General features: G+C 41.9%; 2 protein-coding genes across 2 annotated transcripts in view; both read right to left on the bottom strand.

The window, feature by feature from the left end:
- The window catches only part of grb7 (growth factor receptor bound protein 7), a 38,390-nt gene extending 20,607 nt beyond the window's left edge, over positions 1–17,783 (bottom strand). The window contains 3 exon segments of the mRNA XM_080747546.1: positions 9,544–9,670; positions 13,298–13,469; positions 17,647–17,783. Of these exon segments, the coding sequence (XP_080603672.1) occupies positions 9,544–9,670; positions 13,298–13,461 (291 nt within the window). The 5' untranslated portion in view covers positions 13,462–13,469; positions 17,647–17,783.
- Positions 17,784–19,018: 1,235 nt separating this feature from the next.
- arf2b (ARF GTPase 2b) lies at positions 19,019–25,234 on the bottom strand. The gene is made up of 5 exons (XM_080748173.1): positions 25,158–25,234; positions 23,477–23,634; positions 22,991–23,101; positions 21,557–21,681; positions 19,019–20,574 (listed from the first exon to the last, which is right to left on the bottom strand). Exons 2-5 carry the CDS (start codon positions 23,622–23,624, stop codon positions 20,413–20,415), a joined length of 546 nt encoding a protein of 181 aa, XP_080604299.1. The 5' UTR covers positions 23,625–23,634; positions 25,158–25,234; the 3' UTR covers positions 19,019–20,412.
- Between the last annotated feature and the right edge of the window lie 1,992 nt (positions 25,235–27,226).

The raw sequence follows: 27,226 nt of genomic DNA, 5'->3' as shown, positions 1-27,226 counted from the left end.
CCCTGATAAATCCCGCTCTTTGTCTATCTGTTCTGGTTATTATGTTGTTAAATTACAGTAAAATAACTACAAATGCTAAATTTAACAAAATGGTCACTTTAACAAGGTATTATAATTATATTCTCCACACTTGTATTCTCCCCCCCTTATATCTTGACAAAATGGTATATTCCCAGGTTCCGCAGGTCAGCTGCACAGGTGCAATGCATTGTTGTTAATTGTGGCACGTTTACTAACATGCCAAGTTTAGCTGCACTTGAACAACCGTTCCAGGCTGCCATAACCAGCCCAAGAAACCGTAGAAACGGGGGGGGGGGGGGGGGGGGGGGGCAAAATGTACTTCTTAAAATAAATGTATTGTGCCTGTTGCTAAGGTATGGCAACATGACTGGTGTCTTGCACGCGCGCCGCAAGACACCAGTCATGTTGCCATATACCTTAGCTTTTTATGAACTGACGCCACTGTTTTGGTGGCATGCATTTGGGCCATATGTCAAATCGGCGTCATCACCGCGCAGGGTTGTTAGGGTTACTTTTAAAAAGGAATCCCCTACAGTTACAAGTTACTTGGAAAGAAAATGTAGTCAGTAACGTAATCTGATTATCATAATTTAAAAAGTAACTACTAGTTACTTCAGTTACTTTTGGATTACTTTTTAGTAAAACTCTCTTTAATTAAATAAAACAAGTTTTACCATTGATAACTAGACAAGAATATTGAGCGTATGAAATTAGGAAAAGGACAACAGAATTTTACTTAAGCGAAGTGGCAGTACTTTACGCTGATTCGACTTGATTATTTTATTGTTTGGTGTTATAACTTATTTGTAAAATTGATGAGGGCAAGGGGGAGAATGTAATCCAGCATGTAACCCCCATCACTCAGATCCGTTACTGTAATCCAGATTACACATTTTTAAATGTATCCTGAGACTTTACAAGTTACCTGTTTTTGTAATCTGATTACGTAATCCCGTTACATGTAATCCGTTACTTAACAACCCTGTTCTAGTTCTCTTTTCTCTATTGTCTCTCGCTTTCACTCCATTCTTTCTGTTCTGGAACAGGTCTGATCGGGGGGGGGAGAGGCAGCCAGCCAGACGAGGCGGTTTGCGGCACGCCGGGGTTCCCAAGGTCATCCAGCGGAGGTCATCCAGCGGTCATGGCGAGCATTCGGCACCGTCTGGTTTCTGTGAGCGCAAAAAACCGCTGGAGGAGGAAGAACCTGCCCTACCTGAAAACAGGAGCCGCCTGTCACACTGTTCCAGACTTGCTGGGCGTCACAACAAGTAAGTGGGACTGAGTTACCAGGGCCCAAGGTGGAGGGGGCCTGGGATTATTTTATACGATAGCTATTGAAAAATAGCAGATATACAAGCTCACAGCGCGGCACCGAGTGCCGCGCTGCGAGCTTGTAGATCTGCTATTTTTGAAAAAGTCGTAAGAATGTGTGCAAATCTTTGAATATTATGTATTTTTTTTTAAGCGAACATTTGTAACTTAAATCTTGCTTCTGGGGGGGGGGGGGGGGGGGGGGGTCCCTGGAACTAAATATTTTGAGATGGGGGTCCACGGCCAAATCTATATCATTTTGCGGGTCCTTCACATGAAAAGGTTTGAGCACCACTGACATAGAAACATAGGTTTTTCAAAAGACATTAGAAGGATTTGAAATATTCAAAGACTTTTTTCAAAAAATAGCAGATCTACGAACTCGCTGGGAGCTTGTAGATCTGTTATTTTTCAATAGTTAAAGCACAAAATAACGTGTTCCCAGTCTAAATGGGTTTGATTGATTGATTGAAGACTAGGGTTGGGCTAGGTTATTTTTTTTTTACCAGTTGCGAACGGCTGCTGCCTGTAAGTGGTTTTTCAGGGCAATTTTAAATTATAATTTTTTTCCTTAAACCCCCTCCCCCTATGAAGAACATTCATGGGGGCCCCACAGTGAATCCTTGTACCCAGGGGCCCCGAATTTGGTGCGTCGCCCCTGCAGACTGGTTGGGCGAGAGCCGACGGCATCTGGGACAGATAATAGCTATGTATGTACCGACAAGAGCGCCTCGTGGGGGGGGGGGGGATTGCATCACAGGAACATTCTCTCAGGAGAAGCCACTCAATATCCGCTCGGTGCACTTTTTGTTTTGTTTTTTGTGTGGTTTTATCAAACAGTCGGAAGGCATGGGGGCTGGGGGGGGGGGGGGGGGGGGGGGGGGGTGCAGGCGAAATAATTTTTTCTCTTTACTCAAAAAAATGCAGTACAGTCTGAGCCTCCCTACACTAGGGCCCCAAACGCAAATAAAAAAAATAAAAAAAAGATCTGTGAATCGAAATCAAACATTCTAATGCTGCATTCACACTGAGAAGAAGCCAAGCTAATGGTTGGCTTGGTAATTCATTGTAATCTCTATGCAAACCAGCTTTAACATTTTCCATGCTTTTTTTTCCCAGCTTGGACATTTTAAAAGCTGGTTTTCATAGAGATTACATTGAATTAACCGAGCCAACCATTAGCTTGGCTTTTCTGTATGTGAATGAGGCATTAAACAGGGTTCTTTAACGTTTTCAGGCCGAGGACCCCTTAGTTGAGAGAGTGATGAAGCAGGGACCCCCACAACCGGTTCATAGATTCCATATAGTGTCATCGTTCATATAGTTTCAGCACAATCGTCAAGTGTATTTTGGATTCATGTCAATTTGTGTTTTCAGATATTTAACCACTTGAACCGTCAAAAACGTAATAAACCTTTCACTCTGCACTTAGTGCTCTTTCTTACCCTCTACACCAAACCTCTTTGCTGAAAATAGCCAATCTACAAGCTCACAACGCCTCGCAGCGCGAGGCATTGTGAGCTTGTAGATCTGCTATTTTTGTCCAAAGTTCTCAGAATATGGACGCTAGGGTTCAAGTGGTTAATATAAAAAAGGAGAAAAACGTTTTCTACCACATAAAGATTTGGATGACCCCCTATTGTAACTCTGAGGACCCCCTAGGGGTCCCGGACCCCCTGTTGAAGACCCTTGTTCTAAAGGATGTATGGCATCAAGTAGCGCATTATTCTGTCTTTTAACACATTCAGCTCTGCGCTGCCATGATGTATCACTATCCTCCCAGAGATGCAAAAGGTGCTGACATTATCCGATCGACCGTAACAAGACAGATTTTATGGTCTTAACCTAGAGATGCAAACCTTTCGGAAAAGGCATGCAGCAGGTCAAAAGGACTGTCAGTGGCACTCTTCAATGTAAATGTATCGAGAAACCACACATCAACCACTGACAACGCCGGAATTCACCCTTTGTCAGCCTTCTTCCCCCTTGGATAATAAAGGTATCTATCTATCTATCTTCTGGTTGGTCCCTGACTGACCAACCAGCAGGCTCTATCTGCCTTGTCCCGCCCTGGTTCCGCCTTTTTTATGTTGAATTTGCTAAAACATGATTTTTGGAGAAATACAAATATTTAAAAACATGCTGAGTCACTATACTGCTACCCACGCAGCTCCATTTTACTGGAACCAAGTTTGAATTTAGAATTGAACACACAGAATAACAATACGAAGCAACTGAATTAAAATGATAGTGGATGAAGTGTCCCACCGAGTGTCCCACCAAGACACAGCAACCAATGGGTGTGAAGAGGGGCGTGACAATGGGCGGGACTTAACAAAGGGTGAATTAGATGGCGAGCGGAAAAAAACAGAACGGTAAATACAGAAATGATAGTTTCCATTGAGGAAACAAGGCATGAATTGGGTGTTGTCAGGTAGGATATAATGCATTTAATGCAAGGGTCTTCAACAGGGACCCCTCGGGGGTCCTCAGAGTTACTACAGGGGGTCCTCCAAATCTTTATGTGATAGAAACCCTTTTCTCCTTTTTTTAAATTAACCACTTGAACCCTAGCGTCCATATTCTGAGAACTTTAGCCAAAATAGCAGATCTAGATCTAGAGCTTGTAGATCGGCTATTTTCGGCAAAGAGGTTTGGTGTAGGGGGAAAAAACAGCACCAAGTACAGAGTGAAAGGTTTATTAAGCATTGACGGTTCAAGTGGTTAAATATCTGAAAACACACATTGACATGAATCCAAAATACACTGATGATTGTGCTGAAACTATATGAACGATGAAACTATATGGAATCTATGAAAAGGTTGTGGGGGTCCCTGCTTCATCTCTCTCTCGACTAAGGGGTCCTTGGCCTGAAAACGTTGAGGAACCCTGATTTAATGCATTTATGGAAATATGTCTGTACGCTTTTTGGGTGGCTTTACAAAAGGAGAGTGCACATTTCCTACAGTATGTCACCATTTCCTGTTTACAGAAAAAGTGGTCAATATTAATCATAAAGGCTGAAATAATCTTCATTCGTCATTTATCCCGGTTCCGCTGGCTTACACTATTATGTCGTGTTTGCTATTCAGCAGTAATGCATGCGCACGCGTGCATGTGTGTGTGTGTGTGTGTGTGTGTGTGTGTGTGTGTGTGTGTGTGTGTGTGTGTGTGTGTGTGTGTGTGTGAGTGAGAGAGAGAGTCCTTTCTCTTCTACCTTAAGGAGGTACAAAGTTCACCCAAGGGTAGAACCTGGGGACATTAAGGTGGGACATGTCAGTGTTTTTGTAGCTTAGGTTTAGAGTTTAGACTTGTGATTCTGTGTCAAGTGCAGCTTCTGTGCTTTGAGACGCCTCGGGGCAAGCGTGGCGCGGCGAACGGCTGTTGCTCAACGTTAATTACAGACAACCTCGCACCTGGCAGCGTCTGCCAATCACAATAAACAAGAACAGGCACGGTGACACAACTGACAGGGGCGTCGCACCAGATTCTGGGCCCTGGGTACAAGGATTCACTGCGGGGCCCCGCACGATTATTTTGTGCTTTAACTATTGAGAAAATAGCAGATATACAAGCTCACAGCACGGCACAGAGTGCCGCGCTGCAAGCTTATAGATCAGCTATTTTTTTTAAATCATGAAAATTTTTCACCCTAACCCTATGTCAGTGGTGCTCAAACCTTTTCATTTGAAGGACCCCTAAAATTACATATATTTGGCCACGGACACCCATCTCAAAACATTTCGTTCCAGGGACCCCCCAGAAGCAAAATTTGAGTTAGAAATGTTCGCTTAAAAATACATATATTCAAAGATTTGCACCCATTTTCATGACTTTTCAAAAATAGTAGATCTACAAGCTCGCAGCGCGGCACTCGGTGCTGCGCTGTGAGCTTGTATATCTGCTATTTTTCAACAGCTAAAGCATAAAATACTTAAGGCCCCTCCACCTTGGGCCCTGGTAACTCAGTCCCACTCCCCCCCCCCCCCCCTCGTGACGGCCCTGACAAGTTAACTGACATTAAGCTACAGTGTATAACATCTTCCCGGGCCTCTCTGCCTGTCACACGACCAACCACAACCTATCAACTCCCTCGGAGAGACGCAACACGGTTCACACCCAGAGAACAAACAGATTAGACAGATTTAACACAGGCAATTTGCTTGTGTTCTTTAGTGGTTTGACCAACCTCAACGATCTACCGCAGGGGTCTTCGACGTTTTCAGGCCAAGGACCCATTAGTCAAGAGAGAGATGACCCCCGCAACCCATAGATACCATATAGTTTCATCGTTTGACAGCACGATCATCAGTGTATTTTGGGTTCATGTAAATTTGTGTTTCCAGATAGTTAACCACTTGAACCGTCAACACTTGATCTATCACTCTGTACTTAGACTGCTCTTTTTCCCCCTCTACATGAGACCTCTTTGCCAAATCTAGCCGATCTACAAGCTCACACCGCCTTGCAGCGTGAGGCGTTGTGGGCTTGTAGATCTGCTATTTTTGGCTAAAGTTCTCCGAATATGGACGCTAGGGTGCAAGTGGTTAATATACATTTTCTATCACAAAGATATGGAGGACCCCCTGTAGTAACTCTAAGGACCCCCACGGGGTCCCGGACCCCCTGTTGAAGACCCCTGATCTACCGTCTAGGGATGATCAATATGCATGCTGGCGATTTGTCCTAGCAGATTAATACATCTTCAATATGTGGAAACATCTCTCTCTCTCTCAATTATTATTTATGGCCACTTTTCAAGAATGTTCTGTGACTACGTTGTGTGGAGGCTGGCAACATTAAACCGCAGAGTTTAATGTTATTTTTCAGTAAAAAATGTTCTGGACACAGAACACGATTTTAATGACGTCACACGCACATCGCTTCACACCTACTCTAGCAGGTCAGACAATGGCGTATTGATATGTGCATACTACTTGCTTGTTCTTTTGTTAAATCAGCCCGGTGTGACACTAAAGCGTTTGTAAAACGTTGTTGAGGTGTGAACTTGAGGATTGTTTTACATCGATGCATGTCCGTGCGCATGCTAGGGGTGGGCGGAAAAACACAATATCACAATATTTTCCCAAGCTGTATCACGATACATGATCTTATCGCGATTTCTTTTTCATGGCGGTTTTTATGTTTTTTATGTATTTTTCAAGTTACTTAAAGAGGCGGTGCCATAGTTTTGTACTTTGTTCTGGTTTTCATGTGTCTAGGAGGTTGACAGTACTTCATTAGACCCCCTGGTGTGGTTGTTATGAGCAATTATGTATTGCCTTTCTATTTGGGTTTTAGCTGTAGGCTGCCACCTTGTGGGGTCAAACGTGCCGGTCCAAAAACACACATACTTATTACATCACAGAATCAACCCCTCCCCTAATTACCATTCACCCAACATACGTGGGAGTGGCTAACTTCAGCTGGGTCACCACCCACCATGACAACCACGCATACCAATGAACTGGTGGGTGTGGCCACATAAAAACATACACATTTTAACTCTTTCTGTACACTTTTTTGGAAAAAATCTTCCTCCTAGTATAATTATAATAGTAGATAATCATATTTTAGAGGGGGAAAAAATCATGGCACCCGCACTTTAACAGTACAACCACCTACAGTTCAAGGTAACACAAACTAAAAGAAAAAGGAGTAACAGGCCATTTAATGTGGATTCCAGGGACTCTCTGGGTTCCTTTTGGGAGGTCTAAATTGATACTTACAAGTATGTAACTCTGAAACCATTTGTTTCATTTGTATACTGTCAGAGTTAAGGGGAGACCTTGACATTTTAAAGTTTGAGAACTACTGATTTAGACAAAAATGCAGGTTTAAATGAATTATGCAATGAATCTTTGTATTAACAATTCTACCGGATTTATTATAAGGCTCCCTCATTGTCAAGATATAGACGATATCTCTGAAAAGGCATATCGTGGAGACAGTGTATCGTCTCAACAAAATGTATCACCATATCGCCCACCCCTACGTGCTCCTGCTGAAAAAGATTCTGGACGGCGAGTAAATAAAACCGGAACAGGAAGATAAATGATCACTGAAATCTGAAAGAAAGAAATGCAATACACCCGATGACTCAGATCAACATAATCTTGTTAGCCGTCATACTCCTTTCCACATGTGGTGGGGATGGGGATAGGAGTTGGTGCTATACAGCAGTGGCTCCCAAACTTTTTAGCTCAAGACCCAAAAGAGAGATTAGATGTTAGCCCGGGACCCAAACTTAGTGAAAACAGCTGATCTACAAGCTCACAACGCGTCGCTTCGCGCCACGTCGTGAGCTTGTAGATCGACTATTTTCACTTTTCTTAGACAGTTGTGTTCTAATTTATGGAATTTATTTGATTTTCTTTTTTATTTCTTCGTGAAATTACTGGGGGGGAAGAAAATCACAGAAACAATTGGGAATGTTTTTTTGAAAATATTTTTAATAATAAAAAATAAAAATAAAATGAAATGAAGGGGAAAAACTAAAACAAGGGGACCAATAAAAATCTGTCCGCGACCCACAAATGGGTCCCTCCCGACTAGGGATGGAACGATACGCGATATTATCGTTTATCGTGATAAAAAACACTCGTATCGTGGAGATTTAATTTATCGTGATATCGTCCTCCTTCATGCACAGGGAGCAATTCACCTTTTATTTGCCGAGCTCCATATCCGGTACCACTTAAACACTCTATAATTGGTAAAAGGTACTTATGATATACCGTAAATCCCCAATTAATCGCCCGGTGGCAAACTGCCGCCGGGTCCCATATATCCGCCCAGGGTCTGACCCCATTTTGCGCAATAAACGCCTGTTTCAAATAAGCGCATGGTTTGTATAAGCGCCTGGGCCGTTATTTGCAATTAATATTATCCTTATTAGGTTTTATGTAAGAGGCCGGGCTATTATTTGTTTGGTTGTTTGGTATTATTTGCTATTTATTTAACTTAACTGGTCATTTATGTTGCATGGCAGTGGTGCGCTGAAAACAGCAAATCTACAAGCTCACAGCAGTGCTGTGACTGACAGCACGTTGCAACGCACCGCACTCGCTGTGCGTTGCTACGGGTCATATGTTGCATGACGGTAGTGCGCCGAAAACAGCAAATCTACAAGTTCACAGCCCTGTGGACAGACACTTCTAAGCCAAATGTATATGGTCCCCAACACAGTGCGGTGCGCTACCATGACGCACAGGAGGACGCACTGTCTGTGCGTCGGGGAACAGATTGCCAAAGGACACCAAAAAAAGAGAGAGGAAAAAAAGAAAAGGAGCTGCTCTCTGAGCAGTGCGCACTGACCATCATTCAAAACGTTGCTACGATGCAAAGTTTGCGTGAGTAGGCCTACTTTAATGGCAAAACATTGTGATGGAGAAAGACTGGCCAGTGGCAATAAAGACCAGCTGGATCAGAATAAATCATTACCTACTGTTGCTGCTGCCTCTTCAGTCCGCATTTTGAAGAAGTAATCCATTATTTTGAGGTTCAAGGGGAATGCAGAAGGCTTAATAATAATGCAATACCATAATATTTTAATGTCAGAGCTGTTCAGTGGTCACGTCAGCGAGTCCAGTCTGAGCCCCGCAGCTGCAGGACTTCTGCGCTAATTGGGTCGTTAACTAGATGCGTCTTTGCTGGCATGCGGTAATTGATTATTTTGGAGAAAGATTCCCTTAGTATAAATATAGTATATAGACCTATATATTTTTAAAAGGCTTTCATACACTCTTGATATTTTTTAAATGAGGTTTGGTCTAATAGATCGCAATGTGCTATTTTCTGGGTGTTCATAACAATTACTGTATTACAATAATAATAATAATAATAATAATTATATAACATTTATTATAACATTTTGATTATTACACCTATTATATAGTTTGAGAAAGAAAAAATAACCAAATAATGGCCCAGTGCTGGCCAGTGCCAATATAAATAACAGCCTGTTACCAATAGCCGCCTGGTCCCTTTTAAGCGCCCGGGGTCCGACCCCATTTTGCGAAATAAACGCCCGGGCTACTAATTGGTGATATACGGTACCTACTTGATACAGTCTTTTTTTCACTCTCTATCAAATCTTCCACCCCAGGATAATGGATTTCGATTATCGTGATAATATCGTAAATCGCAAATATGAAATGTCCTTATCGTCCCATCCCTACTCCCGAACCACACCGAAGCTTGGAACTCACATGTTTGTCACTTGATGGAGGCGGGAATGACCCGACGACGACCGGTGACTGAGAAGGACTGCACAGCTCTGGAAAAGGGTTGGGGATGGCGGGGACCGAAGTAGACAGAGACTCCAGGCCTTTTGTCCTAGAGAGGTTAAAAAGATGGATCAATACTTTCAACAAAGTCAGGGCAACAATCTGTGCATCCAACGTAAAGGCCTATGATTTGCTCAAACATCTTTTCACAAATAAAAAGTACGAAATTCTGGAAATTTACTTGAGTAAAAGTACAAAGAAATGCTCATAGCTAAATTGTAGTAGATAAATGTGTATTTGGTTGTGTGTACAGGTCTGTAGATGTTTGTAGTATATATGTATGTACTTTATTGTATGTAGATTATATTTAAGCATGTTTAACTCATTGAGTGCCAGCGCCCTCTAGGGGCCAAAGAATGCCAGCGCATCTCTCATAGGCGAGCGCTTTAGCTTCCAGGACCTAACCTTCCAGGACCTCACGTGCTCACGTTCATGCACGGCATGGAAATGTCCCGGATGAAGATGCTAACAGAATGGCTATTCCCATTTTGTCATCTAAAAGATCATTTTTGGGCGATTTCGCCGTAAATAAACCTCGCGCCGCTTTTCAAAGACACAATCCAGAGATATAAGCCTTTAAAGATGTGGTCTTTCATTGGATTAGGCGGAGATTGGCGATTGCGTTCGCAAATTACGGCCGGCCGGGAGGTTGCTAGCTTTCGGCTAGTAGCTAGAAAAATCAGGCCAGGCTTCAGAAGGCCTCTTATCATTTTATTCATGTAATTAAAAAAAGCCGGACTACTTCGGGATCGGCACACTCGTGTACTCATCGGAAGCGGCGCCGAACATCGGGTGAACATTGGGGAGCTCAAAAATGTATTTTAAACCATTTTTAATGGAATATATCGTCGGACAGAGTAGAATGGCTAACTGGCTAGCGGCTAGCGAGCCAGGACCACCCACGACTCTACAAGCAGCTCGGGGTAAGTGAATTAATAAAAAAAACATTGTATTGGATTGAAATAAAGCCAAACTAGTTCGGGATCGGCACAGTATGAGTTAACGTACTGTATATATATATTTTTTTTTAAATACGTATACTTATGTCAGTTTTTATAAATTAGGGGAAGTTCTTTATATGCCTTTAGGCTTCTTAACTTCTCCTGCACACTATGTGATACAAATGTATTGTTTTTTCTTATTTCAACTACAGTATGTGTGCTAATAAATAAATACCAAAGGTATTGGCATGAAAGTGTACTTAAATGACCAAAAGTAAAAGTACTCGTTTTGCAGAAAGTCCTTGTAGATCTTGTAGATCTGCTATTTTCAAATGGCCATAATAGGTTTGAAGTGGTTAATGTATGTTTTGTAAGATTAATACAAATCTACAAAATAACTAGTAACTAAGTTCTCAAACTAATATAGTGGAGTAAAAGTACAATATTTAGATCTGAGATGTAGTGGCGTATAAAAGTATAGGAAATAAACCCTTTTGCAAATCCCGCCCCATTCTGCCCTGTTACTATGATGGGACATTAACCCTGGGCAGATTGTTTTTATAGTGGAAGTGGATGGGATTTTTTTCCCCTTCATAGCCTCATTACAGCTATATAAAGTACCAAAGGAAAAACACCTAGGTGATATTAATAAAAAGGGAAGACAAAGGTACAGTAGTTACATTGCAAAACAGGGGATTTACCCGAAAATATATGTTTTAATTTGTTTAATCCCAGTGGGACAGAATCCTCTTTGCAGATTCTTTTATAGTGGTAGTGGATGCGATTTTTTTCCCCTTCATAGCCTCATTACAGCTATATAAAGTACCACAAAAAACACATCTACGTGATATTAATAAAAAGGGAAGAAAAAGGTACAGTAATTACATAGCAAAACAGTAGTTTTCCCCCGAAAAATAAATGTTTTAATTAGTTTAATCCTCTGGACCAGAGATAGAAAGAGAAGCGCATTGCATCTTGGGTACTAGGAAGAGGACAGAGAGAATGTTTCTCCTCACATAATAGGCTGGCTTTTCGTAATTCTGCCCATTTAAATTATATGTACCCAATCGTGACTCTTAGACCATTGATAAGGTACATGTGAACTAGTTTGTTGAAGCTTATTCGTTATGATGAGCGAGATCGCTTGACGCTTGCCGTCGCTATCACCGTACCGGCCGATCTCCGTGTCGCGCAGTGCGGACAGTTTTTGAAAGCCTGAAGCAACATTCTCCACTGCACAAACTCCACCCCCGATAGCAAAAAGTGAATGATTTTTTCTGGTTGGCCAGTCAGGGAGTCTCAGGGACCAATCAGAAGGCTGACAAACGGTCTATTGTAAATGAGCAAGTAAATACAAATATCTCAAAATGGCACTAAAGCTGAAAGATGTGAGATCTTTCAACAGGCTTGTGGACAAAGACGTTTGACCAAGATCGGAGCTAACTTGGGTGTGAATCTAGTCGAAATCAGATTGTGGTTCCCCTGAAATGGTCGAAGGTTGTTGAAACGATCGACGGTAAATTAGGAGATGGGGCTGTCACAATTATTACATAATCGTCTAATCGTAATTATTTGACATAATTGCGATTATTTTTCATAATCGTCATACTCGTTTCCATGTTGAAAAATGTTCATATATTTTTTTTAAAGTAAAAAAATAGTGGAAATAGCAGATCTACAAGCTCACAACGCGTCGCATTGTGAGCTTGTAGATCGGCTATTTCCACTATCAATGTTCTTTTTTAAGTATAAAGTTGTCAAATATGTAGGTTATGTGTCATATCTACCATGTGCAACTTCAAAGCCTAAAAGCCAAACAGAAATGTAATTGTCAATGACAAAAACACAATTAAATCGTTAATCGCAATTATTTGAGTGACAATTCATCGTCATGTAAAATGTCATAATCGTGACAGCCCTATTAGGAGACATTCAGAGCACATGCTCCTTTAATTACCGTTAATTATCTCTGGACAATAGATTAAATTACAAGTCCACGTGTGTTTCATTCTTGAATCATTTTAGAGCTGTAAGTTAGGAAGATAAAGCTGAGCAATAAATCAAAGGAAGTGAAAGAAAGGCAACTTCTGTTTTTTTGGGTATTCTAAGTGACTCAGCAGCTCCGAATGACTTGTATTTATTGTTCAAGGGTTGGTCTGTGTTTAGGAAAGAACCGCTTTGTCTCTAGGAAACTAGCCATTTGGTAAAATTCCAGATGATATGACTCATGGCCTGAAAGTCGCTCGATGACGTGAGTCGATATCCGCCGCCTACTTGAGTCACGTTTAGAGCATTGGTTCTCAAAGTGGGGTCTGGGGACCCCCAGGGGTCCTTGAGGGAGTTCCAGGGGGTCCCCCAGCTAAATGATAGTCAGGAACCAAATGGGCCCTTATGGGTCTGTAACTCAGAGAGTGTAACGGGTCCATTTGGTTCCATTTGTACACTGTCTGAGTTGAATTAACATTGATTTTACAATATAAATTGGGGTCCCAGAGATAGAAATGCCATTAAATGGGGGGTCCGTAGCTTGCCATGTCAAACTGGGGGTACTTGAAATCAAAATGGTCGGGAATCACTGCTAGAGCAGTAAAAATCTTCTCTTATGGGGGATCCGATCCCTGGCATATCTTTTCAAATGGGGGGGTCCGCAGTCTAATAAGTGTAAATTCGGGGGTCCTCGACATGAAAATGTTTGACAACCACTGGTTTAGGGTGTGTGTGTGTGTGTGTGTTACCTGTTGGTGCGGATGGGGACGGGCTGTGATCGACGCAAAGGGGGGTTGGGGACCAGGGGGGTCAGGGTGAGGGTGGAGCTCCCCAGCAGGGCGTCCTGGCAGCCAGCCTCCTCTTGGCTCTCAGAGCCCTCAAACACCTCCATCCAGGAGCCCTCCACCTCCATCGCCTCACCTGAGGGGGAGAGAGAGAGAGAGAGAGAGAGAGAGAGGGCAATGGTGGAAGTACTCACTTTTTTTTTCTTTTTTTTTCTAATCTTAGGGAAAACTAAGTTAAAAAATATTGGCCCCAAAATGTACCTAAAAGTGCCAAAAGCTGCCAAAAGTACCCCTTCTGCAAAATGTAAATGTAGAAATGTATTTTGAAACACACACACTACCAGTCAAATGTTTGGACACTGCTTCTCACTCAGTGTGTGTGTGTGTGTGTGTGTGTGTGTGTGTGTGTGTGTGTGTGTGTGTGTGTGTGTGTGTGTGTGTGTGTGTGTGTGTGTGTGTGTGTGTGTTTTGTAATAATAATCAAAAGAGTACAAGTGATGTATTTACATTTCAAAATGTTCCAGTTAAAGTACCTAAAATGTGAATAGATACTTATTTTTCCACCACTGGAGAAAGGATTCTCAAATGTGATTTATTATAATTGAACGTGACAGAAATCTATAATATGTCAAAGAGAATTAAAGTTTCTTTCAACAGTGTGTTGCCTCTGATTTCAGTCAATCAAATGCATATAGAGCACACGGGTATGTTGTAGGGTCATGCAAATACGAATGTTTTGAGGAATTAGGGCTGTCACGATATGACATTTTACATGACGATTAATTGTCACTCAAATAATTGGCGATTAACGATTTAATTGTGTTTTTGTCGTTGATAATTACATTTCTGTTTGACTTGTAGGCTTTGAAGTTGTACATGGTAGATATGACACATAACCTAAATATACAAAGAAATTACTGACATATTTGACAACTTACTACTTAAAAAATAACTTTGATAGTGGAAATAGCCGATCTACAAGCTCACAACGCGTCGCGATGCGACACGTTGTGAGCTTGTAGATCGGCTATTTCCACTATTTAGGACATTTTTCCAACATTCACGATTATGACGATTATGACAAAATAATTGCGATAATGTCAAATAATCACGATTAGACGATTATGTAATAATTGTGACAGCCCTATGAGGAATTTACAAAAAAGACAACAAAGGATAATCGCCATATTGTCCAGTAGGCCAGCACTATGTCCTATAGCAGGCTTAAACCTCCTTGCTGAACATTCAAGTCATAAATGTGTCATCATGGATTGCGATAAAGCCTACTGTAATGACTTGTTCCACTATATACATATTGCACCATTAGATGGTCAAAAACAGGCCACTTTGCCCTTAACCTCTTACACAATACATGGTTTTAACATAACTTTAACAGTGCACACACACACGTACACACACGTACACACGTACACACACACACACACACACACACACACACACACACACACACACACACACCCCTAAGCAGATTGAGTCACACTTTAGTGACGTATAGCATGTATTAAAATAGCATATGGACCAGTGCCAAATACAACTTGTGAACCAGACTTTCCACACGCCAAATCGTCATGACAATTTCTCAACATTCAACGGTGATGTCCCAACACCTGTTAAGTTGGTTGGAAATAAAGCATAGTCCCATTGTACTGTTTTGTGAGATCCTGCTGTCCTCATACAAACTTTCCACTATCAACTGTGTGAGATGTTGATCAAATAGTGGTTTCATATACGTAGGTAGGGCTGTCACGATGTGACATTTTACATGACGATTAATTGTCACTCAAATAATTGGCGATTAACGATTTAATTGTGTTTTTGTCGTTGACAATTACATTTCTGTTTGGCTTTTAGGCTTTGAAGTTGCACATGGTAGATATGACACTGACACATAAGCTAAATATACAAAGAAACTACTTGACATATTTGACAACTTTATACTTAAAAAAGAACATTGATAGTGGAAATAGCCGATCTACAAGCTCACAACGCTTACATGGAAACGATTATGACGATTATGAAAAATAATCACGATTATGTCAAATAATCACGATTAGACGATTATGTAATAATTGTGACAGCCCTATGTGTCAGTAAACAAGAATTCCCCTTTCTGTAATATAAAGCCTAGCCCAGACAAACGATTAAATGTGGCACCCTGAAGAATTGTGTTATAAATTGAACAAACAAACAAAAAAAACAATCAACCTAATGATTAAATAAATGTAGCCTAAATCAAATTATCTGGTTCCAAAAACCGAAACTAATCCATTAACGTACACAGTAACACAACATTTCCTGAGGAAATTGTACGAGTAAGAAGTATGGTGACCTTATGTTTATGTACAACGTATTGTCCAACTCTAGTCCTCATATTCTGCTCTGTGTTCAACAAAATTGTTATTATCATTATTACGATGATGATTGGACAGTGTTTGGAGAATGCTGCCAGCCTGTATTTGTGGAGAAGGACAAATTGGTTCAGTAGAATGGGCTGCTTGGCCAGTGGGGTGAGGTTCAGTAATTGCTTTTTTTCCCCGTCCAAGGCAAACAGTGCAGGATATCAGGAGCTTTCAATGAGAACAATGAACACAAAGACTCTTTGAGAAAGAGTGGTTCAAACGTGTCCCCAAGATTCAGGTGAGGCTGCTATTAGAGAGAAGTGTGTGTGTGTGTGTGTGTGTGTGTGTGTGTGTGTGTGTGTGTGTGTGTGTGTGTGTGTGTGTGTGTGTACACACACACGTGCATGTTTGTGTCAGTTCTAGTGGGTTATAAGCAGTGGCAGCATATAGGCCTACATGTACACATATAGAGACAATCAACTATCTGTTGTTTACCCAAGTAGACAGACAACAACAATGAAAGGTAACGTGTCCCAGATGCACTATACTAGCCTATTCAGAATTCACCAAGCCTTTTTTTAAGGCATTTTCTGAGGTGCATGCAAGGCCAGTGACACTATAGGGGTGGATGTCATTTGACTACAATCACCTGCTAGATATTGAACACAAATATACTGTATACACAGTATGCACAAGTCAAATGAATGTAAAAACAACATTGGTAAATTCTTAGTTAATTAAGGGAGCCAGTGCAAATTGGTATTGCAGTTTATTCTGACCGGTTTAGCCAAACTTTGAAACTAAGTAAGCTTAATCTGTTTAACTATTCAAACGCAATACATTTCTTTCTTGGCTCACACGCTGCACCTTAAAATACCCATGTGAAGACAGACAATAGGTCTGAGCAGCAGACAAGTCACGGTTCAACAATAGTTCTTGACAGGTTCAACGACAGTTCTTGATATGATGCCAGAAAACCTGACCTCAGACTGAAACTGAGGTATTAAACTGACTGTGGTGTGACTGTTACCACAAGGCAGTGGTTTAAAGTAACTAAGTACATGTACTTAATTACTGTACTCAGGAACAATTTTGAGGTATTTTTACTTTGAGTATTTCCAGTTCTCAGTACTTTTACTCCACTACATCTCAGAGCCAAATAGTATACTTTTACTCCACTACAATTATATGAAAGCTTTTACTAGTTGTAGATTTCTATTATTATTACAAAACCTAGATTAACCACTTTTTTTTCCACATTATTGAAAACTTGATATGGGACATTCTGCCTACTTTTACTTTTGGTACTTTGAGTTTGAATTTGAGCAGCCTACTTTTCCCACCACTGGTAAACAAGACCTACGAAAATAACTTGTCACCAAGAAAAGGCATTAGAAACGTATAGGCCTATGTGCAAAATGAGCAATTGTTTCGTTATGCATACACGCATAGCATAGGCTACTTTAACAGATTAATTACAATCTCGTTTCATTCTGTCTGTGCAAGCAGGTGCCAAGAAGAAACTGGTGACCAATCGAATTCTGTGACTGCACTGGTCGCCCTGGCTTCGTGATATTGCTTTCATTTTGATAAACGCTTTCTAGAAATGCTAATAGAAAATAACGATTAATTTGGACCGCTATTATCGTATGAGCGAGAATTGCTGTAGGAACGATTCCACGGCATGTGAAAGGCAATTTTTACAAAGCCTTTCAGTCTTAGAAAACGTACTTGGAAACCATCACCCTTTCACAGAATCACCGGTGGCATGAAAATATGAGCTACCTTTCAATATAAAACAAACCACAAATCCTTCCACAGCGACCTCTGGCGTTAGCATATTCGATAGGTCACAGGATTCGGTGTAACGTGAGCACCTGTTGAATTCTACAAGCTTGCATTTCAGTCGGCATCTCTTCTTGCGAAGTTATAAATATATAGATTCTGAGAAACTTACAGGTAGAAATTGTCCGTGGCTGAGTACCCGCCGTTTGTCATCGTTTCGATCCCCAGCAAGTTGTGAATCTTCTTTATGTATTTCCTTTATGTCTAGACGCTAATAACGACATGCTTGAGTTGTCCGAGTCTTTTACAAACTGTGCTCTCAGCTAGTGAGTAGAGGCGTGTCAGACATTGCGTACCTCTGTCTAGGTAACTACTCACTGCAGGGATTTCTATCGCCCCATAGATTTAAACAGGCTATATGCGCGTGTCATAGGCTATATTTGGAGGATCTCCTTTTAGTAGACCTTGTACCAGTGAACTGTACCGTCATGAAACTGTACCTTTTCCTATGCAAACGTCTAATAAAGTCTTCAATCAATTACATTTATATAAAAGTATTGGAGAAAAGAGAATACCAACAGTGCATGTGTGGATAAAACGTGTATAAATGTCACCAAATCAAGTGGTCTTTACTATTTTAGATAGAAATACAATCATCAACACTTGAACGAACTGGCAGTACCACCACCCAGTTTTGTCTGACATCTAGGCTCATAGCTGCTTATACTGACTCAACAGTGCACACATGACAGACGTGTTATTAGGTTGGCCACCAGTATTACTGCATCGTGTGGTGTGGAACTGTTGATTGCCTGGCTGTGACACATTTTTTTTGACACGGGGTATTAGGATGAGATTGCTTAACAGTAAACTACACCTGCCTCTTTGATTTGTCAAGTCAGTTAACTCTCCACACCAACTTTTTTAGGATCGAATCATGTTTATTCATATGTTCAGGAGACTCCCCGCAGGAAACAGGATTGCGGGGAAACGTACAGATTTACAATCATTCTTGACAGAAGTGCCAGCATGCCCTCTACTACGTTTGTCCACTCTCTTTAGAGCGCACTTGCTGAAACTCATGACCAGTTAGCCAGCCACCCACCTGATGCCCCCTGCGCAGCCTACCACCAGTCCTTTCAGAGTCGAGGATGAGGCGCTGCTGCTGCTGCTACCCAATACCTGTTTGGTTGTTCTTTTAGTCATTCAGTCATGAAGCAAACAGTGCTAAAATGTCAAAGCAAGCTGTGTGCATCCCGACATTTGAGCTGGGCGTCCTTTCCTTCATATGCCTGGGCTGTTTACAGTCAAGAGCCTTCATGTGTGATGCCTTTTTTTCCTTCATCCCAACTAAAGCCTAATTTATACTTCATTGCACGACGAACATACATGTAACTGTTTAAATGGAAAAAACAACAAACAAAACAAAAATAAACGCCTTGCAACACGACCGTACGACCAAGTATAAATTAGCCCCAACCAGCAAGCAGGATGCTTTTACAGCTTTTAATGTTGCCAATGTACTACTGCCAACCTGGTGTGACAAAAAGCACTCTCTTTAATTGTTTGCAATTTAAGACCCTCACATGTATACTACTACTTTCATATACAAGATTTGTCATACTGCTCAGTTGCATTTGGTTCAGCAGTTTGTAGTACAAATAGAAATGCTAAAACTATAGATAAAGAATACATGAAAACATTTCTTAAGGAATAACTCTTGAAGCTTTTAGAATGTAATGTAGCCAGGTCACCGCACTACAGTTCACAAGGTGAAAACGTCTTTTCTTGAAATGCCCAACCGTGTATCGTTGACCAAATCTTTAAAGTATGGGAGAGAAATGTCAACGGCCAAACCTTTAATTTCAATTGAAGGCCATCACACAAAATCCAATTTAATCCAGTTAAATACGTTCAGCTACTACAAATTGGAAAATGGCAGAGATATTGCATACATTTTCAATATTTTAATTTCAAAGTGAATTTTTAACATTGGAAGGAGAATTATGACTCAGGATTGTTTGCTTGCCTTGTGCTTCATGGTCTCTCTTATGGGAGGGGGAGGGGAAGGTAGTGTTCGTTAGAGAGCCATTGCTAAGAACCTGTCATATGCAATATAATAAAAGAAAACAGCATGATTTTCAAATGACACAAGAACGATCAAGGATGGGTGTTTTATTTTTTGCGTTTGATTTGCTTCAACCTGATACAGGTTACGATGCAACTTATTCAATTCTTTTACAGGTCAGGAGGAGCGGGGGGGTGCGTATGTGGGAGGGTGTCGAGGTTTAGCAGGTTTAAAATGAACATCTAGCATTCAGTTTCTACGCCGGGTGAACAGATATATATTTACTACAGAGAGGAGGGAAGGAGGAGAACTTGCATCCTTGCGCTTTCTATGCCTTGTGAAAATCATGCTTGCTGTTAGAAGAGTAGCGGTGGGGGAGAAGGGAGGCCGTGCAAAGACTGAGAGTGGGGGAATAGGGGAGGCTGAAACGGGGCGGGAGACGACGAGTTTTGGTGGATGGAGGATATGGGGCTGCAAGAGCCAGACCACTGTTTTCCACAGGAGGTGTGTAAAAGGCACGCCAGGGTTACTCCCAATCCCAGCTAACAGACACAGAGACGCCTTCACACCCACTCGCCGGAACACGCACACACAGTACACACACACACGCACACTCACACACAAGCAGCACAGGCTTGAGCCCCCATGAGTACGGACAAAAAAGAATGAGGTAAAAAGAACAGGGGAGGAAGAAACCAAAAAGATCGGGGAATGGAGGATTTTTTTCTTAGAAGGAGGTGGAGGAGTTGGAAATGAGGTCTGATGGGAACAGAAGGGCCTGGATCCAGTGCTGCCATCGTGTTGAAACGAGAGAGAGAGAAAACAACAAACAAAAAAAATAATAAATCAAAAACTGGTGGAATGGATCATTTTTGATTCTTGAGCTGGTTGGAGAGCCAGTCCAGCCCCTCGTACAGGCCGTCTCCGCTGGTGGCGCAGGTGGCCTGGATGTACCAGTTGCGCTGGCGGAGAGCGTGCAGGCCCAGCTTGTCTGTGATCTCTGCGGCGTTCATAGCGTTGGGCAGGTCCTGAGGAGAGAGAGTCACGACGCACAGTCAGTGGAGTCCGTGACAGTGACAGGATTACAAAGTCCAAACTTTGGCCACGTATAAACATGCTTTGACTAGGGCTGTCACGATTATGACATTTTACACGACGATTAATTGTCACTCAAATAATTGCGATTATGATTTAATTGTGTTTTTGTCGTTGACAATTACATTTCCGTTTTCCGCTTTTAGGCTTTGAAGTTGCACATGGTAGATATGACACATAACCTAAATATACAAAGAAATTACTGACATATTTTACAACTTTATACTTAAAAAAAGAACATTGATAGTTTAAATAGCCAATCTACAAGCTCACAACGTGTTGCGATGTGACGAGTTGTGAGCTTGTAGGTCTGCTATTTCCAATATTCTTTTTAAATGTTTGAACATATATAAACATTTTTCAACATGTAAACGATTATGACGATCACAAAATAATTGCGATTACGTCAAATAATTGCAATTAAACGATTATGTAATAATTTTGACAGCCCTAGCTTTGACGGAATCTCAAAACGGACTGAGTCTCGGATCGTTTCTGCTGAGATCATTTATAGGTCAACCCGTTAAGACCTGAACAATACGGGGTCGTCGTCTTCTAAATCCTAATGGTTTTCTGAAAAACTTGTGTTTCTTTATCTGTGGTGCTCAAAGTTTTTAATGTCAAGGACGCCTGGAATTATTTGACTGCGGATCCCCATCTCAAAATATTTCGTTCCAGGGACTCCAGATCTACAAGCACACAACGCCTCGCGGGTGCGAGGCGTTGTGCTTGTAGATCGGCTGTTTTCACTAGTTTAAATCATTTTTAAAATGATAAAATACAATACTGGCTTTCAAGCCAGTTTCGAGGGGCACACTTGACCCTTCTCAGGGGCACACCAAAGGTCCCCAGGCATAGTGGTTGAGAAACACTGCACTAAGCACATGTTCTTCGACACAGAAGAGGTGAGCTCACCTGTTTGTTTGCGAAAACAAGCAACACGGCGTCTCTGAGCTCGTCCTCGGCGAGCATTCTTGACAGCTCCTCCCTGGCCTCGTTCACCCTCTCCCTGTCATTGCTGTCCACCACAAAGATAAGCCCTGCACACAGAGAACGGAACGGTTATCCAGATGAAGTCAAAGCTGATGGGACACAAGGATACGAGAGACCCTCCCCACAGGAATCCCCCTTCACTTTGGGGAAAGGCGTTAAAAATAAGATGTTAGAAGTACTCCTATTTGGTATGATGACAGTGCTCTAGATCCCTGCTATGGCTTGCAGCACAAAGTCGATGACCTCTTATGGTCAGATGACAAGTGCCTGATCAAAGTATTTTTATCTAAAATTTGGGAAGAAAAATAGATTTTCTGAGCTTATGATGAGGGGCCGGTACAGTTTAGTGTGCAGCCCAGCACACATATCTTACTCCTTCAATTTGATTCTTAAAAATAGTCAAGTGAGACTTGCCCAAGCACATTTTGAGTCTTGGCATCGATAGCAAATGTGTAAAATTGCTCTTGATATTAGCGTTCCTTTTTGGTGTGTGCCAATAAATAAGTGGAAATGTGAGTACTTTGTCCTCCTGATTTAAACATTGGGGATGTGCTACCTTTTTGGAATTTAATTCCTATTTTTTATGTATATTTGACTTTAGGTCTAGCACTCCATTGAGAAAACCATTGCTGATGCGCACCTTCTTTTTCTTATATATGCTCTTGATATTAATTTGTAACATTAAGGGTAAAACATAATATTCCAATGCTTTTTCAGCAAGACACGTTAATATAAGTATTTGTGCTCTTTGGGTCAAGAAACAAGAACAAAAAACAAAAGCAAAACTAAACTCTGCAGGGAAAGGGCTATAAACTTCATTATCCTCTCAAGATTTAGTATTTGTGTTCTACAATTCAGATATTAGAGTGTAGTAACAGGAAACATGCAAAACAAGATGGAGTCATATTTAAACTGGGGTCCTCGTGCACTGCTCACAGGGAGCATATGGTCTGTGTGCACTAACTGGCTGAGCCACAAGGCACCCCAGGGCTATGAAACGTCATTTCACATTTGCATGCATATTGTGCTCTGTGGTCAGACGGGGGGTTAGTGTTGCACGGCACGGATGCTCAAGTCAAAATAAGTAGTGGAATTGTCTGCGCAATCACAGATGACAGTCAAGTGGAATTACGCGTTTGCAATGACATTAAGCTCAGTTAGTATGCATGTTTCAGAGGGTGATGCTCAAATGGAAAACAATTTGTCTGTGCAGCAATTCTCAATCGTTACAACAGCAGCTAAATTGTTAATGGAAGAAAACTGAATAGCATTCAATGGCAAATGAGTCACTGGGCACCTATGAGCAATGATGCCAGCCGACACCTCCATCAGTAAAGATGACAAGTACACTCTCACCTTGAGTGTTCTGGAAGTAGTGGCGCCACAGTGGTCTGATTTTGTCCTGACCACCCACGTCCCACACTGTGAAACTGATGTTCTTGTATTCTACTGTTTCAACGTTAAAACCTGTGCAAAAAGGAAAGAAAGTGTGTGAATATAATTAATGACAACCGACTTAAGGCAATTCCAAGTTCGAGAGAATTCAATTCCAGTTGCACACATGCCAAAATCCCCCACCCAACTCATGTGCATTTAAGATTTCTAGGGACTCTCAATTTTGGCAGAAACTCAATTGGCAGGAACTAGCAGGGCCAGATGAGGAAGATTCCATTATCAAATAGCCAATATTAAAACCAAGGATGAGCCAAGACCATTCAATGTACTTGCAAAGCTCAGTTTTAGTGTTGTGACACATATACTGTATGTAATAAACAATAAGTGATGAACGAACAATTACAACTTGTCAATGGGCAAGGTAAAAAATAAATGATCTAAACTTACCAATGGTGGGAATGGTGGTGACTATCTCTCCTAGTTTGAGTTTGTACAGGATGGTTGTTTTGCCGGCAGCATCAAGCCCTACCATGAGAATCCTCATCTCTTTCTTACCAAACAGGCCTTTGAACAAGTTTGCAAATACATTCCCCATGGTGACGATTCTGTTAAGAGATGGAAGAGAGAGAAAATGTTACCATGTTGTTAAGATTAAGAATATAGCTAGTTTTTGGGGCAATTAATCGAGTTAACAATAACATTATGGCCAAAGCAAATCTGTAGGGTACTGCAACATCTCGTTCAAGTTGTGACCCGGATAGAGGCGGTAACAATTTCGTTTCGTGATTCAGTAGTTAAAGAATCCCAGCTGTATACATCAAACACGGCCATCTCGTCGTAGTATCGGCGCTCTCGTTGCGTTAACCTGCATTGCTGGCCAGCTGACTAACAAAATGAATAATGTCATGATGTCCCGGATAAGGAAGGCCTGTTCTGGCTGATTGGCTCTACCATAACAACGGAAGAATGGCACGTCTCTGTTAGCCTGTGTGCGGGGACCTGTCACACATCACTACCCCCGGCCTGTCCTTGGTGAACGGGGCTGACGGGACTATAGCTAGCAATTCACCTGAGAGATCATCCACGTCAAACAAAACATAATGAAGTCATCATCCGTGTTATTTGACGCTGATCAGACTGGACACATTCCAATCGAAAGCAGCTTAGCAGTGTTGGGTTAGGGCGGATGCTTTAGCAAGCCAGCCTCCACCTCATCACTGTTAGCTTACGGTAACCGTAGCCCTTCGTAGTGATGGGATTTATGGCTCTCTGAAGTGAGCCGGATCTCTGGGATCCGTTCCTTTCAAAAGACCTGCTCATTTGAGTTACTATGTAGATATTGATTATAATTACAAATAACTTCAACCCTATATACATTTATTTCTGACATACATAGGTACATACCTGCCATTTGAAAATAGAAGATCTACAAGCTCACGAATTATGTGTTTACATTTTATTCTTTGGAAAAACCTGTGTAACAGGACATTCTTCTTAAAGTACATTTTGATACCAATACTTTTGTACTTTTACTCAAGTATATTAACATTCCAAATTTCTACTTGTAGCAGAGTATTTCCACATTGATTGCAATATTGATATTATTTTACTTATGTAAAGAATTTGAGTACTTTTCCCAACACTATTCATTTACAAAAGGAACGGCCACCTACTGCGAACCGGATCCCATCGTTCATTTCAAAGAGCCGTTCACAAGACTCGAATCGTTCGCGAACGTCCCACGGCTAGCTCTTCGCCAGTGGCAATGCTAACGAAACCGACGCTACAGCTATATCGAGCAGCTTCGAGGCCCACCGCGGTCCACAATGTAACACGGATACACGTCGCGTTGCGTGGCATACATATCATACATTACTGGACAACAACGCCGAAGGCGTCGGGAACGCTTCGTTTTTCAGTCGACTGTCTCCGTTAGCCACCTCGCTAACGACGGCTAGCGTTAGCTAAATGCCGCGTCAGTGTAAAGAGGAAACGGTGACGTCATTTCAATAACATATAACAGCAGAAACGAGACATTTACGAGCGCTAGCCCGCCGGCTATCCTAGTCCCGACGGACGCGGTTGCTTTCTCGGTTCTCCGAAACGGGCCGTTTAGAAATTCGGGTACCTTTTTAGAAAGACAGCTTCTCGATCTTTCGCTTCTCTTCCACCGTCACTCCAAAATGGCGTTTTGCGCAAACCGGGGGATACGCCGGCGTAGTGACACGGCCCATTATCAGCTCCCGTCCAATGGCGTCACGCCGTCGCGCGCCCAGAGCCCGCCCCCCTCGGTGGCGTCGCCCAATCAGGCGCTCCGTGTGATACTGACTGAGGACAATGTCGAGGAAGTGAACCGCACACAAGTTTATTCAAGTTTCAGCCACCTCTAGAATGCACACAGCCACACACACACACACACACACACACACACACACACACACACACACACACACACACACACACACACACAGGACTGAAGCTATTAAATATCCCCCCCAAAACCAGTGGCGTCAGTTCAGAAAAAGCTAAGGTATGGCAACATGACTGGTGTATGTTGCCATACCTTAGCAACAGGCACACGATGAAAAGTGGGCTACATTTTATTACTTCCCCCTGTAGCCAAGGTATGGCAGCTGCCATAGCTTGCCATACCTAACCTCGCATCACCAGGCTTTCCGCTGGGGGAAAGCCTGGTATTCGTTTACTAAACAGGTCGTCTGATCCGGTCTAGACAGGATGATATCTTACGTCATTTTGTATTCAAAACGGACTACACTTTGGCCGGAACTACCGACCGGAATCAGTTTTATCCCAGTTTGCGCATGCGCAAAACCAGGTTAAAACTGATTCCGGTCGGTAGTTCCGGCCAAATTGTAGTCCGTTTTGAATACAAAATGACGTGGGACGTCATCCGCTCCCGACCGGATCAAAAGCCCGAAATTGGAAGCGATCCCAGGCTATGCCATACCCAATTGACGCCTCTGGTTTCAGCCACCTCTAGAACACACACACACACACACGACTGGAGCTATTAAATATCCCCCCCAAAAACAGTGTCTGTGTCATGTGTGCGTTAATAGGCCTATGTGTTTCTACGTGTATGACGCAAGCACGCCTATTGGGCTTGTAATTGTCACGACTCATGAGACCGTGACTGTCGTTTGAATTATCTATTAATTTGTATGTTTTGGAGGGTTGCGACCGCTTGTCAAGATGGCCGTGACTGGGCTGTCCCAAAATAAAATGTTCACATTAGTTCACTGGCATTGTAGGGAAGTACATTAAAGCTATTAGGATATGTAACCTGGCTGCTCAGGAGAGTGAAGGAGGCTGCAGATAGTCAGGTGTCTACTGTCAGTCTGGGGACAAGACAGTGACTGAGATGAATGGCTAGTTTCATGCCAGTAGGGTCAGAAGCTTTTGATTGATGGTACATAGTGTCAAGATACTGATACATAATGCAAATATAAGTTGTATGTAGCCCCCAGAGTTAGTACCAGCCATGAACCAGCGACAACAGCCCTGCTGTTGTCGCAGCCCTACTTGAGCAAGACTCTGAACCTCTAGTTGCTCCCGGTGAGCAGGTTGGGTTCCTCCGCCATTGGTGTATGAATGTGTGTGTGCGAATGGGTGAATGCAATGCACAATCTATATAAAGCGCCTAGGATAAAAGCTCATATAAATGTACCATTTACCATTATATTGCTTGTCTAAATCCGGGAAGGAAAAGAAACAAGATCATTTAGCTATCAGTTGGTAATCTGGTACAAAGCATCAGTCCTGTTTCTTTTTATTTCATTTGCACATGGGCCCTGATTAAATAAACATGAAACTCTCAACATAAAAGATAATTATAATCTTTGCCTTTCTTTGACTTTTACATTTATGCACCCCACCTGTCCTTGAACACTGACTGAAGTCAGTTTCTGTGTTTAGATTATAGCTTATGATTATGAGGCATAGTTCTACTATATTGTATTGATAGATGGGATGGATAGACTCAGATACCACCAGTATCCTCATAGCAGGAGACAGGTAAGTAAATTAATGAAAGAAAAAAACTAAGGAGAGAATGATAAATGCCATTTCTGCACTTCGGTTGACACTGTGCCAAAAACCCAAAGAAGCTTTTCAGTTATTTATGAAGGTAGAAAAGGTAATAGCTCTATTTTTTAAGCCATTATTGGTGTTATATAA

This window comes from Nannobrachium achirus (assembly GCF_963921795.1).
Source record: "Nannobrachium achirus genome assembly, chromosome: 18".
NCBI classification, from domain to species: Eukaryota; Metazoa; Chordata; class Actinopteri; order Myctophiformes; family Myctophidae; genus Nannobrachium; species Nannobrachium achirus.
The sequence above is the reverse complement of the archived record's forward strand: the minus strand, read 5'-3'. Positions and strand labels throughout refer to the sequence as shown.